General features: G+C 33.7%; 1 protein-coding gene across 2 annotated transcripts in view; it reads left to right on the forward strand.

Moving 5' to 3' along the window:
• The first annotated feature begins 14,283 nt into the window (after positions 1–14,283).
• The window catches only part of ADD1 (ADD domain-containing protein 1), a 40,717-nt gene continuing 39,687 nt past the window's right edge, over positions 14,284–15,313 (forward strand). The window contains exon 1 of one of the 2 annotated variants that reach the window (XM_073955198.1): positions 14,284–14,928. In XM_073955198.1, the coding sequence (XP_073811299.1) occupies positions 14,667–14,928 (262 nt within the window). In that variant the 5' untranslated portion in view covers positions 14,284–14,666. The remainder of the gene's footprint in view (positions 14,929–15,313) is intronic. The other variant, XM_073955197.1, reaches the window with a different exon arrangement.

The following is a 15,313-nucleotide window of genomic DNA, read 5'->3' on the forward strand; positions in this document are numbered from 1 at the left end:
CTCAGGGGCAAGTCCATACTTCCTGAAAAATAGCTTGAAAGTTGAAAAAAGCCCTATGACACCATGTTTATGGGTGGAAGCGCAAGATTATGCCGATTCCGGCCAAAATTTGGCCTTCGTAATATTGTTTCCAAACTTAGTTTAAGTTCGTAAATAAGCCATATCGGTCCACTCCTTCAGGTACCTACCCCACAAAAGTTCAAAAATATTCGGAAAAATTGTGCGCACGATAACTCTTGATGGGAGTGACCGATTTGGTCCACACTTTACACATTCTCATAATATCTACCAGATATAGATCAGGTTCGAATATGGACTATACTTGTCCACTCCATCCCGTACCTCCCACACAAAATTTTGGATAAGTTCACTTTAAGACCTGGGCCCTATTCCACGAAACAACTTATCGCTTTTCATTTTGCACTTATCAAAAAGTAGTTATTTTGAAAAGTGATAACCCTTTTTTGTTCCACAAAATTACTTTTCAATTTCCCTTGCACTTAGCAAATTTGTCTATCACTGTTCTTTTAGCACAGTTGTTGTGCTCTCTTGCTCAATTTTTCCGCCATCTTGGTAAGTCTCTCAGTTCTCTTGCAAAGTGTGAATGATATTTGTTCCACAGAACGTTTTATCATCTTTGCATTATTTTTTACTTGGCAATAATAAATAAGAAATGTAAAATTGAGACGAGCGAAAATATGAAAAGAAACTGATATTATTAAAAGTAAATAAAATAAAATTAAATTAAATAAATTAAATTAAACTGAAATAAAATGAAACAAAATAAAATAAAATAAAATAAAATTAAATAAATAAAATAAAATAAAATAAAATTAAATAAATAAAATGAAATAAAATAAAATAAAATAAAATAAAATAAAATAAAATAAAATAGAATAAAATAAAATAAAATGAAATAAAAATAAAATAAAATAATTTTAATAAAGATTAAATAATAATTAAATGAAATAAATTAAAATAAGATCAAAATAAATTAAATGAAGTAAAATAAAATAAAAAATAAAATGAGATAAATTAAAAAATAAATAATAATAAAACAATATAAAATAAAGTGAAATAAAGTAAAGTAAATTGAAATAAAAAGTTAAAAAATAAATAAAATAAAGTAAAATAAAATAAAACTAAAAAAATTAAGTGAAATAAAATAATCTAAAATAAAATGAAGGCAAATACAAATAAAATAAAATACAATAAAATTAAGTGAAATAAAACAAGTAAAAAGCGTTATGTTCGGCATAGAGTAATTAGTTTTCTTTCTCCACAAAAAGGAGAAGTTACTTGCCAAATTATAACTAATTCGTTCTAGAAATGTATCTAAAAACCTTAAAATAGCTGAAATCGGACGGTACTGCTATATGGGGGCTATAAAAAACGTAGACCTATATCCATAATTTTTTGTGGAGACGTTTCTTGGTGATTGACTGAATTATACCTAATTCGGCCTGGAAATGTAGCTAATAACGCCAAAGTAGCTGAAATTGGGCAGTATATGGGGGCTATAATAAAAGATGGACCTATGTCGGTAAGTTTTGGAAGCATATTATAACTAATTCGTTCTGAAAATATAGCTAAAAACCTTAAAATAGCTGAAATCGACGGCACTGCTATATGGGGGCAATAACAAAGCTCAACTTCCAACTTGATTTAAGACACGTGTGAACAGCATTTCATCCCCCTATCTCAACTCGTTCGGAAGATAGCGTGATTACAACAGACGGACGGCCGGATGCGGTTACATCAACTTAGAATTTTACGCTGATCAAAAATATATGTATATACCTTATAGGGTCGCTAATGATTATTTCGATGAGTTACAAATGAAATGACAAACCTAATATACCCTCCAAATTATGGTGGAGGGTATAGCAATAAATAAAAATAGTCTCTCAAATAGAGTTTAGTCTAAATGTAAAATCGAGAAACATCGATTTGTGAGGTTGTTCGCAGGGTGGAATTTCGGAGAGTGAGAGTTCGAAGTAGGATAGTTGATTCAGAGGGTAGAAGTTCGGAAAAATCTTTACAATTTCTTGTCATAACCGTGTTTTCACTATTTCCGAACAAAATCTCGCTTTAACAATGTACATTGGCAAAGAGAACGTTTACCTCGCAAATTATAGGCAAACTTATCAAAATTTGATCTGCAAAATCAAAATGCATAGTTTTCTGGGGAACGAAAGAGCAAATTTTTTTGCAAAATCTTAGCAAAATACGCTTTGCCGTTACAACTTTTCACTTAGCAGAAATAATGTTTGTGGAACAGAAATCAAAAAAAGAGCTACATTATTTTGAAAAGTAAGCAAACTCACTTTATAATTAGCAACTTATCACTTATCAAAAAATAATGGTTCTGTGGAACACTTAACTTTGAGCATTGTCAAAAATATTGATAAGTGCAAAATTAAAAGTTGATAAGTTGTTTCGTGGAATAGGGCCCTGCTATTGAATCACTTTGATTTTTGTTGAAGCAACTTACATTCGCTGCCTCAATTACGATGGTAAAAGTTTTTTTCAGAGGCAAGTCCATTTTTGAGAAAACAGCCCGAAGGGTGTAAAACCCCCCTATGGCACCCCCATGGTCTATTTCGGTCCATTCCTTTAAGTACTTTTTCCGCAAAAATTTTGAACTTTAATCCTAATCAACATTTTTGTCGGTTCATACGACCAACATTTTGAAACCCCCTAACTACATAAGTTTTTTGTGAAAAAAGTGTTTCAATTTGCCCATGCTGAGGGCATATCTCTGTCCGCAAAGCCGACTAATACTTTTTTACTTGTTTTCCATAATATCATAGGTTGGCTACAAATGATCAACATAAAACATTTTTCTTCTGTACAAAAGACCCTGTGCATGAGTTAGCAAATGTCGCATGACGTGATTTTAGTTTTGGCTGGTAAATACAAATTTCTCTGTGAAAATGCGTTCATTTTTCCAAATATTATTGGTAGCTAAATAAAATTCGCACTTAGATGAATAGCAGTTAAAAGTGTAATTTGCATTGAAAATTTGACAAAAATGCCAATATTTTAGTGTTTTGGCAGGAAAATCAAATTCGCACTAAAACGATTGGCAGCAAAATCAAAACTACTGTATTTTGTTTGCGTAAATCCATGGTAGAACAAACAAGTTAAAGTGAATACTACAACAAATACAACGCAACAACAACCACATAGAAATTTGTTTTTGTTTGTAATGTTAGTGTCATCGATATATGTATGTACACAAAACAAGGAAATGTCGATATATTATTGGATTTTAAAAAAACTAATATTTTTTAATTTTGATTGAATATTTTAAAAAACATGAATGAAAATTCATTCCGTTTTCAATTTGCATGTTTCCATAGTCCCGGGCCACACTAAAGGCCTAGACACATAAGAAGCATGGCATTCTTGCTTAAGTCATATCTGGTAAATGACTAAAGACCATGTTCGAACTAATTCAAACGTGATTGTGAAATCTTTTTATTAGGTCGAACTTGGTCTTTAGTCTTTTATCAGATATGACTTCAGCAAGAATGCCATGCTTCTTATGTGTCGAGGCCTTAAGAGTAATTTCACTGAAATTTGTCCGTTTGTTTCATACAAATATTGCAACAAAGCAAAATTGCAGAACACATGAAACCGTGTGCACTAGTTTCTTGAAATTATGTGTTTTTCCCAAAAAATGCAAAGTTTCATGAAAAAATTTCATTGAAATTTCTCTAGTGTGGAACTATGGAAGTCGATCTAGAGCAGCGTCGCCCAAGAATTTCCATCAATGTTTTATTGTGTGTGTATGTATGAGGGAAGAAAACAACAAACAAATGATGTTTACTGTTTGTTTTTATTCACTTACACTGTAAGTGAGAGAGAGATGTAAATGCAAAAACAACTCAGTGGGCGCCCTCACTATACTGTCTTTGCAAAGAAGCCGGTCTCTGATCTAGAGACGCATAATTTCATGCAAGTTTTTCAATGAAATCACTCTAGTGTGGACCGGGACATATCATTCCACTAAATGGATAATTTCTCGCAGAAAGTAGAATTCTTGCAAAAATGTTTGGGGTTACTGGAAAATCATTGAAAAAGGAAAAGGTGTTTGAATCTTTTGTTTTTGAAATCAAAAAAGCCCGGATTCTAGTTTTTTTCAAATTTAACAGAATACCACACATATTAACAAATGTTGTTGAGCCCCTGCTCTCGAATCACTTTGATTATTGTTGAAGCAACTTGAACTCGCTGTCTCTATTACGGCGGTAAAATTTTTTTAGTGGCCAGTCCATATTTCTTGAGAAAACAGCCCGAAAAGTGTAAAAAATCTCTATGGCACCATATGTAGTGGCTGTAGCGCACGGCAACTCTCAAAGCTTTGTATTTTGCAACTAAAATAAAGTCTTTTTATGTTTCTCTATTGCATTTCTGTTTTGGTTATGTCCCGTATTTGATCTCTCTACAGACTCACAAAGGCTGAGGGTATATCTCTGTCGACAAAGCCGACTGATACTTTTTTACTTGTTTTTCAATACAAACTCCTTAGGCCACGTTAGCTCGATTAATTCAATTAATTACAGTATAGTCTCGATAATCCGGATACTCGTAAGTCCGGACAACGCGGTAATACGGACACTTAAAATATTTACACTGTAGACTCTGTAATCCGGACTCACGGCAATTTTCTTACCTCGATAATCCGGACACTCATTATATTTTTTCTACTTACAGTTACATTTGTTATTGTTTGCAGTGGTAATTTGGTTTTTATGTCCAAAAAAAATTATTCCTTTTTATTAAGCTGCGCTCGAAGAGTGCTTTTGACATACGTAAAATAATGCAAAGTGCTGAATAAAATTTTTTTGCAATTTACTTAAAAAACAAGAACACAATAAAGGCCTGGGTACATAAGCTGCTTCGCCTACTTGCCTTGCTTTCCTGCTTCATTTCTGACATAATAAAAATAAAAGAATAAAGAAGTCCGAGCAAATTTCGAACTGGGTTGCCTACTTTTTATAGAAGAGTCCGAACATCGAGTTTTACGACACTACTTGTACTTAAGTTGCTGAATTACTTAGGTACTGTAGCAACGGTTGGAATCACGGTGTTAAATTTTTTCCTGAAAATTACGCCACACTTATCCAACAAAAGGAAGAATTACACCTTACTGACAATAGACATATGTAAATGATTCTGATGATGTCATTGGGGAAAGGTTGTACATACTGAAGTCTGTCCTCATGTGAAATACTTATGCATTTAATTTATGTATGAATTTGATAAGTTAAATAATTTTTTTATTGAATAAACTTTAACTTAATTTATAATTTAATTTAAATGTGTGTTTAATTTAAAATATGTGTTTTTCGTAACTACTCGGTTAGCTGCATGTGTTTAGTGTTAGAAAAAAATTTCAACAATATCAAAATATTATGTTTGTAGTGTTTTTTTTTTTCGCTGAACCGCAAAACACTAAAAGTGGTTCCATATCGAACCACCGCACAGTGGTTCCGCCCGTGGACAAAAATCGAAAAATTGATGGCGACAAATTTTATTGCGATTGAAATAAATATTCTCTAAACATATCAAATTTTTAACATCCATTCTTATTTTTGTAAATTTACAGCGGTTATACTCCAAATTAAGTTGAAGAAGTTGTGATTGTATGTAAGGCCTTAAAAACGAAAAATACATCCGGAAAGCATTCGTAGGTTATGTGTAAAATTATAAAAAATTGGAGAGGTAAATGTGCAATTTTCAAAATGAAACTAACTGGTGATGGCATTGGCAATGTTTTTACGAAAAAACAAATTCATAATTCGTTTTCTAACTTCATTAAAAATAAATTCTTTATAAATGACTTTTTCTGCTATTGTTTAATATAATTACTATTAATTTATGTTGAGTTTTACTAATGTTGTGAGCATTTGTGAGTCTCGAAATTTTTTTTTAGAATATAGGGGAAAGTCTCTTGATTACGATTAAAGAAAGTCCAGCTGCCCCCATCTGCCACCCGTTAAGTTATTCCTCTTATACCACGCCCGTAAAATCGTCAAAATTTCGAAAATCGGGAGGTACGTTTATATGAGGGCTATACCTAAACATAGACCGATATTGACCATTTTTTGCATGGAGATATTTGGTTCACTCAGAACTCAAACTGCTAAATTACAGCCAAATCAGTTGGAAAATTTCGCTAAAATTGTCAATATACCAAAAATCTGAGGGTACATTTATATGGCGGCTATACCTAAACGTGGACCTATATTGAATATTTTTTGCAAGGAGGTAGTTTATTCACTTATAACTCAAAATGCAAAATAACATCCAAATCGGTTGGTTAATTTGGCCAAAATCGTCAAAAAACCACAAATCGGGCGGTACCTTTCTATGGAAGCTATACCCAAATATGGACCTACATCCACTAAAAATGGTTTTCTATCTTTTTGGCTTGTTATAAACCTACGTTTAAAATTTGGAGGCGGTAGCTCGATTAAAACTATTTTTGGCACTCTTTTCCATACAAGTGGGACCACTGTGCACCAATTCGGTAGTAAAATGTGACTAAAATCTTCAAAACACCTTAAGTGTGGTGGCTACTCTTACATATATGGGGGCTATAACAAAAAGTAAAGCTATACTGTCTGATTTTTTGCAAGAGATGTTTTGAACCTGTATAAAAAATGTCTTTTACCTTTAGCAAAGACTAAATACCAAATTTCAGTTATTGCGTTTGAATAATGTGGCTAAAACTTTCAAAACGCCAAAAATTGGAGGGTACCATTCTATAGGGGCCTATACCGACAAATTTCATTTGAAAACTTGTATACCCCCAACGAAGACTAAATACCAAATTTTAGCTGTTTCGGTGGGATATTAAGGCCACAATCTATATACCGACCAATTTCGGTTGAACACCAGATACCAAATTTCAGCCATTTCGGTGGGATATTGGGGACACAACCTTCAAAATACAGAAAATCGGGAGGTACCGTTCTATGGGGGCTATATGAAAGCGTGGACCTATACCAACAAATTTCTGGGGGAAAGTTCTATACCCCCAACCTAGACTAAGTACCAAATTTCAGCCATTTCAGTGGATTATTGTGGCCACAACCTTCAAAATACCGAAAATCGGGAGGTACCGTTCTATGGAAGCTATATGAAGGCGTGGACATATACCAACAAATTTCTGGGGGAAAGTTTTAAACCACCAACAACGACCATTTCGGTAGGATATTGAGGCCACAACCTTTAAAATGCCGAAAATCGGGAGGTACCGTTCTATGGGGGCTATATCAAAACGAGGACCGATATATCCCTTTTTCAATATCAACCATCCTCGAAGTAATAAAAACTTCTGTACCAAATTTTGACGCTCTATCTTAAAAATTGCGAGCTGTATCTTGATTTCAACAGACGGACGGACAGACGGACATGGTTAGATAGACTTAGAATTTTATGCTGATCAATAATTTATATACTTTATAACGTCTTCGACGAATATTTCGATGGGTTACAAACAGAATGACAAATTTAATTATACCCACCATATGGTGGAGGTTCCAAAGTTGTCGTGAGAACTAGTCACTACACATGATGACCGTAGGGGTTTTTACAGTTTCGACCCATTTTCTCAGGACCCCTAAACAATCAGTTCCAACAAGAATCAAAACGATACGAGAGCAGGGGTTAAACTGCAATTTTCCCAATTTTTGTGTGGGAGGTGGACCGATATAGTACATAATCGAAACTGATCTATGTATCTCTAGTAGAAGTTTAACGATACAAAAAGTATGGACCAAATTGGTTACTTTCTTCGAGAGATCCGTGACAGTGATGCGCACAATTTTCGAGAAAAATTTTGAACTTGTGGGTCAGGTACCTGAGGGAGTGCACCAGTATTTTTAAACTTGATCTAATTGTAACCGGGGTATAAAGCTTGTTTTCAGTTATATGTATATCTGCTTACACTGTTCTGATAAATAAAACCATACAGGTTGAACGATCAAATATTCGTCACTGTAAAAAAAACACGTTGCATTTGAAAGAAGAAAAGGCCTGACTACATAAGCTGCCTCGGCTGCTTTATTTCTGACATAATAAAAATAAACGAATAAAGAAGAACGAGCAAATTTCGAACTACATAGGTTGCCCTATTCTTTTTTATTCTTTTATCAGAAGCAAGCAAGGCAAGCAGGTAAGGCAGTCTAAAGTTCGATGACAGAGGCACAAATGGCGTTAGTTCGATAACAGAGAAGCCACTCGAACTGCCGATATATCTGATGAGCTGCAAAACTAACAGCGAAACTAGTCACATCAATTGGTGGTTGTGTGGGATCGAATCGTCGGCTTTCCTTCTTCACTTGCAAAAATCATCGGTCATTAAACTCAACTCTAAACGAGAAAAATTAATAAAAATAAAAACTTTAAAATCATTTTGTGTGGAAGGTTTATTTAGTGAATCACGTTATAATTAAAATTGTATGTAATCTTAGGTAAAATCTCATCAAAATATCATACGGGCATACGAGGTTGTGAAAAAGTCATAACCCTAATGTCGTCACCTAATATTGTACCTATATTACATATTGTATTATTTCTTCCAAGTTAGAAAATGTGCGAATATGGACTAGATTGGCCCATTCCTTCGGAAATCTTTTCCACAAAGTTAAAAACGTTTGCGCTTAAGGTCACTTCTCTGAATTTTTATTTACAGTAGGTAGTCCTTGTGGTCCTTGTTACAGCGGCATATTTTATTGGTAGTCCGTACTTCTCGAAATTGATATCTTGCATGTAAATTAAAATTGTTTGCACTTGCATACATACAATGTGTGTGAATTTTAAGGCCAAATTTATTATAGACTAGCTGAACCCGGTGCGCTTTGCTACCCCGACTTAGATAAAATATAATACAATGCTTTTTTAATATTTTAACGTATAAATATAGGAGATATGAAGGCGTTTTCTACCCATTCAGCGCTGTTTTGGAGCTACTATGATATTTTTGTATGTTTCAGGAGGTAACACTCCTCTTAAAGCCTTTTCGACTATAAGTATTCCTACGGTAGTTATATACTCTTACAGTATTAATTTCTCTTTATTTGTACAGATTGTATTTGGAGTTAATAAAATTAAGAATAATACATAGAACCAGGTTTGAGAACCTTAGGTTTGAGGATAGTTGTAAATTATTTTATAAATGGGACTTATTATTTCCATGTCATATACATATTAACATATTGTGATATCTGAAATTACTCTTAGGATAACTCCCACTCGAATTCAAAATTTTTACTCAAATAATGATTTAGTTTTATCATATTATAACATTATTCTTAAGAAGTCTCTCAAAGATATTATATTTAATGCTGTAGCCTTTGGCAATTCCTTCTCAACTATAAGTACTCGTACTTGTGTATATAATGATGACTTCTAAGTATCTTCAAAATTTCATTCAAATTAGACATATGTAACAAAAACATGGAAATATGTATGGGAGCTATATTCCGATCTGAACAGATCTCGATATAATTTTGCACATTTATTTTTACACCAAATCGCGTCTCGCATTCCAAATTGCAATGAAATTGAACATACATAACGTGTTTGGTGCACAAAATGCAAGAAATCGGCCGAAAATATATATGAGAGCTATATTCAAACCTGAACCGATTTTGATATAATTTGGAACATTTGTTTCTAGACCAAATTCCGTCACACATTCCAAATTTCAGTGAAATTGGACACACATAGCGTGTTTGGTGCATAAATTACAGGAAATCGGCCGAAAATATATATAGGGGCAATATCCAAATATGAACCGATTTCGATATAATTTGGCACATTCATTTCTATACCAAATTCCGTCACAGATTCCAAATTACATTGAAATTGGACATAAATAGCGTGTTAGGTGCATAAAATATAGCAAATCGGCCGAAAATATATAAGGGAGCTATATCCAAATTATAACCGATTTCGATATAATTTTGCACATTTATGTATAGACCAAATTCCGTCAGACATTCCAAATTTCAGCGAAATTGGACATACATACAGTGTTTGGTGCATAAATTACAGGAAATCAGCCGAAAATATATATAGGGGCAATATAAAAATATGAACCGATTTCGATATAATTTCGCACATTGAAATTGGACAAAAATAGCGTGTTTGGTGCATAAAATTTAGCAAAGCGGCCGAAAATATATAAGGGAGCTATATCCAAATTATAACCGATTTCGATATAATTTTCCACATTTATGTATAGACCAAATTCCGTCAGACATTCCAAATTTCAGCGAAATTGGACATACATACAGTGTTTGGTGCATAAATTACAGGAAATCGGCCGAAAATATATATAGGGGCAATATCCAAATATGAACCGATTTCGATATAATTGGCACATTTGTTTCTAGACCAAATTCCGTTACACATTCCAAATTTCAGCGAAATTGGACATATACAGCGTGTTTGGTCCATCCAATGCGGAAAATCGACCGAAAATATATGTGGGAGCTATATCCAAATCTGAACTGATTTCGATATAATTTGGCACATTTATTTCTAGACCATGTTCTGTTACACATTGCAAGTTTCAGCGAATTTGGACATATATAGCGTGTTTGGTGTATCAAATGCGGAAAATCGGCCGAAAGTATATATGGGATCTACATCCAAATCTGAACCGATTTCGATATAAATTGGCACATATATTTCTAGGCCAATATCCATCACACATTTTAAATTTCAGCGAAATTGGACATATATAGCGTGTTTGGTACATAAAATAAGGAAATCGGCCGAAAATATATGTATATCCTCTATATCCAAATCTGGACCAATCTCCATATAATTTGGCATATTTATTTCTAGAACAAATTGCGTCAGACATTCAAAATTTCAGCGAAATCGGACATATATAGCATGTTTGGTACATAAAATAAGGAAATGGGCCGAAAATATATGTATGTGGGAGCTATATCCAAATCTGAACCGATTTGAATATAATTTGGTACATTTATTTCTACATCAAATTCTGTCACACATACAAAATTTGGAGATTGTATCTGTAATAGTTCTAAAGATATTTGCATACAAATTCTACATTTTCTGTAGGTACCTCCGGTTTTGATGCTATATCTCCAGATCAACGCGAAATTTCAAAAAATGGTATAGCCTATTTTCATTCCAGGCCATGTAGCAATGTACCCTAAAAATTTCTGTAAGATCTGTTCAGCGGTTTTCGAGTCTATAAGGCACAAACAAACAAACGTACAAACAAATTTCAAATTTATATATTCTATCACACATTCCAAATGTCATTGAAATCGGACATATCCCAGCAAAATTTGACGGAAGGGGTTCTTTGCGATGACGTGATTTCATGTCATCTTTTGCATTGGTTCAAAGGAAGTCGTGAAAGATCCGATCTTTTCATTAGGATTTGAACCAATGCAAAGGAAGTCGTGAAAGATCCGATCTTTTCATCAGCATTTGTACCCATTCCATCGATCCAATAGAGATGATCTTTGTGTTTTTATTTACACACCTGTTTATTTTCATTTTGGTATGTTCCAGTACTGCAAAAATCTACTAATTTTTACTATTTTTTCCGATAACATAAAGGAAAAATTGTTATCGTAGTAAAAATAAGTAGATTCTTGCAGTTTCTGGAACAGACCAAAGTTGTTAGAACTGTCGTCGTGATGTTGTCTTACATTTCCTGCATATCAAACAACTAAAACTTCTAAACAATTGGTATTATATGAAGTCCCAACCATCGAGCTAAAAATAGAATCGGACTGCACACATTGCTATTTTAAAAGTTCCCTTGTCTGTTCTAAATCTGACATAGAATGAAATCAATCAAATCTCGCTTCTTGGAATTTGAAAAAAAAGTCCGAAACGAAAAGGAACAAGAATCTGAAAATAAAGAAGAAACTACTTTTGGAAAGAAACAAATAAAAATAAATTAATTAAGCATAAATGTCTCTCCTCCCCGTTCGTTACATTTTGTTCCCTAAAGCAAGCCGGGTTGTAGATCCCTACATATTTCCGTCACTAAACAAAAGAGTATAAATTACCAAAATGTTGTTATTAAATAACAAAATTATAAAATAAAAGTAATTTACGAAATAAAAATACTTAAAGGAGTGTATTTGGAGTCCATGTCGAAATCTGAACTGGTGATGGGAAGATAATTGAAAAAACCTTTTGTAAGATGAAAGAATATCAGTTGCGGAGAACGGAGGAAGTAATCTTTTGCGTTGCAGCGGTGGTGATTACATTGCAATTTTGGATGTAAACTTTTGAAAAACTAAACTGGTAAATTAATTGTAGTTATTTCATGAACTCGTTTGAATTAATAAAGAGTTTTGTTTTTCATGAAAACCATATTTCAATACAGCATTTCCATTTTCCAAACAAGACATGAAAATTTCATGCCAAGGGGTTGGTGAAAATGACATGCCAAAGCATTGGTTAAAATGACATGTCAAAGCATGGGTGAAAATGACGCGTCAAAGCATTGGTGAAAATGACATGTCAAATCATTGGTGGAAATGACATGCCAAAGCATTGGTGGAAATGACATGTCAACGCATTGGTTAAAATGACATGCTTAGGATCCAGAAAAGAACGTCATCTTTTGGGGTCCACGCTCATATAAAATTCATCGATGAAGATGCTAAAAAGATGACATGCTAGATCACTTGCACCCATGATTGAATGTCATCTTTGGCATCGAACATTTTGCTGGGATATAGCGTATTTGGTACATCAAATACTTGAAATCGGACGAAAATATATATGGGATCTATATCCAAATCTGAACCGATGTCGGTATAGTTTGGTACATTTTGTTATAAGCCACCTTCTGTCACGCATTCCAAATTTCATGGAAATCGGACATATATAGGGTGTTTGGTACATCAAATACTTGAAATCGGACGAAAATATATATGGGAGCTATATCCAAATCTGGGCCGATTTCGATATATTTTGGCACATTTATTTTTAGGATAAAATCCATCACACATTTCAGTTTTGGAGTTTGTATCTGTAACCGTTCTATAGATATTTGCATACAAAGTTTAAATTTTTTGGTGGTACCTCCGATTCTGATGCTATATCTCCGGATCGGAGCGGAATTTCGAAACTTTTTATAGCCTCTGTAACTTTCAGGCGATGTAGTAATATACCCTGAAAATTTCAGCAAGATCGGTTCAGCGGTTTTTGAGTCTATAAATTTCAAACAAACAAACAAACAAACATACAAACATTTTTCTATTTTATATATATAGATTTGTAATTTGTACCGCAGATAATCTCTGTGAAATCCATTTAACTCTAACCCTAGTCTTGAATCAATTGATTGATTTTAAAATTTCTCAATGGTTCTTATTTAAACGATATAAGTCCCGGTCCACACCAGAGCGAATTTCATGAAATTAGGTGTTCTTAGATCGAATTCCGCACTAAAGCAATTTCGTGATTATACTTTGCTATGGAACTCGATCTAGAAACGCATAATTTCATTTTTTTTAATGAAATCTCTCTAGTTTGTCCCGGTCCACACTAGCGTAAATTTCATTAAAACCTTTCATGAATTAGGTGTTCTTAAATCGAATTCCCCACTACAGCAATTTTATGATTTTACTCTACCATGGAGGTCGATCTAGAGACGCATAATTTCATGCAATTTTTTCAATGAAATCACTCTAGTGTGGACCGGAACTTTGGACCGGGACTAATTTATTTCTAGACGCCCTGAAAGAAGATTCGAACGTTTCTATTGTGACTAATGAAACGCTGTTTCTGTTCATGGGGCATAAAATATTTTTATGTTTCAACTACATTAAAATTAAATAGATAGGTATCTCAACTTTAGACACCCTTTACAATAAATACACTGCTTCTTACTGAAATTTCAGTACATTTTTTAAAAAATATTTTCCTTTGATTGTTCCTTAGCGAGTAAATAAATTCTTTACAAAGATTCTCAATATAAGACCATTTCCATATACTTATATTAAAGGTCGATGTGAAGGCTATTCTCCACAAAGTGTAGTGGTAAAGATTATCACCTGGTTTCCTCCAAAGTTCCGGATAATATCGTTCCATATTTCTCCCCCAAAATGTTATTTTTCTTTCAAGTAAGTGAAAATATATTAATAAAGTCATTCACAATAGTGTGACAACACTATGATATCGGCATCCGGTTTATTTCTAAAGTAATTGTGAATTGTTTATTAAAAAAAATAGATTACGAACTGGCGATAAAACGGAACACGTATAAAGTAACCTTATTTTCAATTCCGTTTCATGTTAAGTTCCGATTCTTCTTCATTTTACTGTTACTTTCATTAACGCCATTTGTGTCATTTGTTTACACTTGCCAGCCAGCAAAGTCCAAAAAATTGGTGTGGGGTGTTCACATTTTGTGGTTCGGCAAGTTGTCACCCGGTTTTCTGTTAGTTTACGGTCGGGTCGGAAATACATACTAAACAGCCAGTTTTTTTTTTTTTTTTTTGGCCAAGTAGACATTCAGTCGGTCTGTCTTCAATCAAAGTTGTAAATTATCCTTTGTTTTCCGTGCATGCAAAATCGTAAAGAAATCTAAACAAAAAAAACTTAAAAACAAGTAAAGGGATATCATCCACATCAAAATGCCAGTCCAGAGGCATTGTATTGTCCGAGGCTGCACTGAGCAGGGGGTGCCATTGTTTAGCTTCAATACCGAGACTATGGATATTTGGTTAAAGCAACTAGATATGGAGGGAAGAGAAATTAAATGCTCCTATGAGAAGGTGTGCCAAGTACATTTCGAAGAACATTGTTTTGCCAATCACATCAAGACTAAGCTGAATCCGGATGCAATACCAACATTATTTCTACAGCCGAAAAAAGCCGAAAGGACGGCGGAGCATGGTAAGTCCAAAATGCATAATATGCACATAACAAAGTTATTGTAGAGTGTGTTTATTTTTGTAGTTTAACAACATTATAGCCTTAGCTAAAGGGAAATCACTAATGGGTCTCGAAAAATATGTTATACACATTTGTAAGGGGGGGCAGACAAATTATTGCGGGAAACACTAATTCATGATAGCATAATATTGTCGGCAGCCTAGTAAGCAACTGGTCTTCAAAATTAAAATTCCACGCTATACTGCCTTAGATTTATGCAAAAATGGCGTATTTACTTCTTACTTCGGAACTTGCTGTAGTTCCTCATCCAACAGTCTACAAGCAACTAGAGTTGGGTCCATTGAAGATATGTACTCCCAATTAACATCATGCTAAGATTAACCAC

This window comes from Musca autumnalis, unplaced genomic scaffold (assembly GCF_047663935.1).
Source record: "Musca autumnalis isolate F117 unplaced genomic scaffold, ASM4766393v1 scaffold_5, whole genome shotgun sequence".
Lineage (NCBI taxonomy): Eukaryota > Metazoa > Arthropoda > Insecta > Diptera > Muscidae > Musca > Musca autumnalis.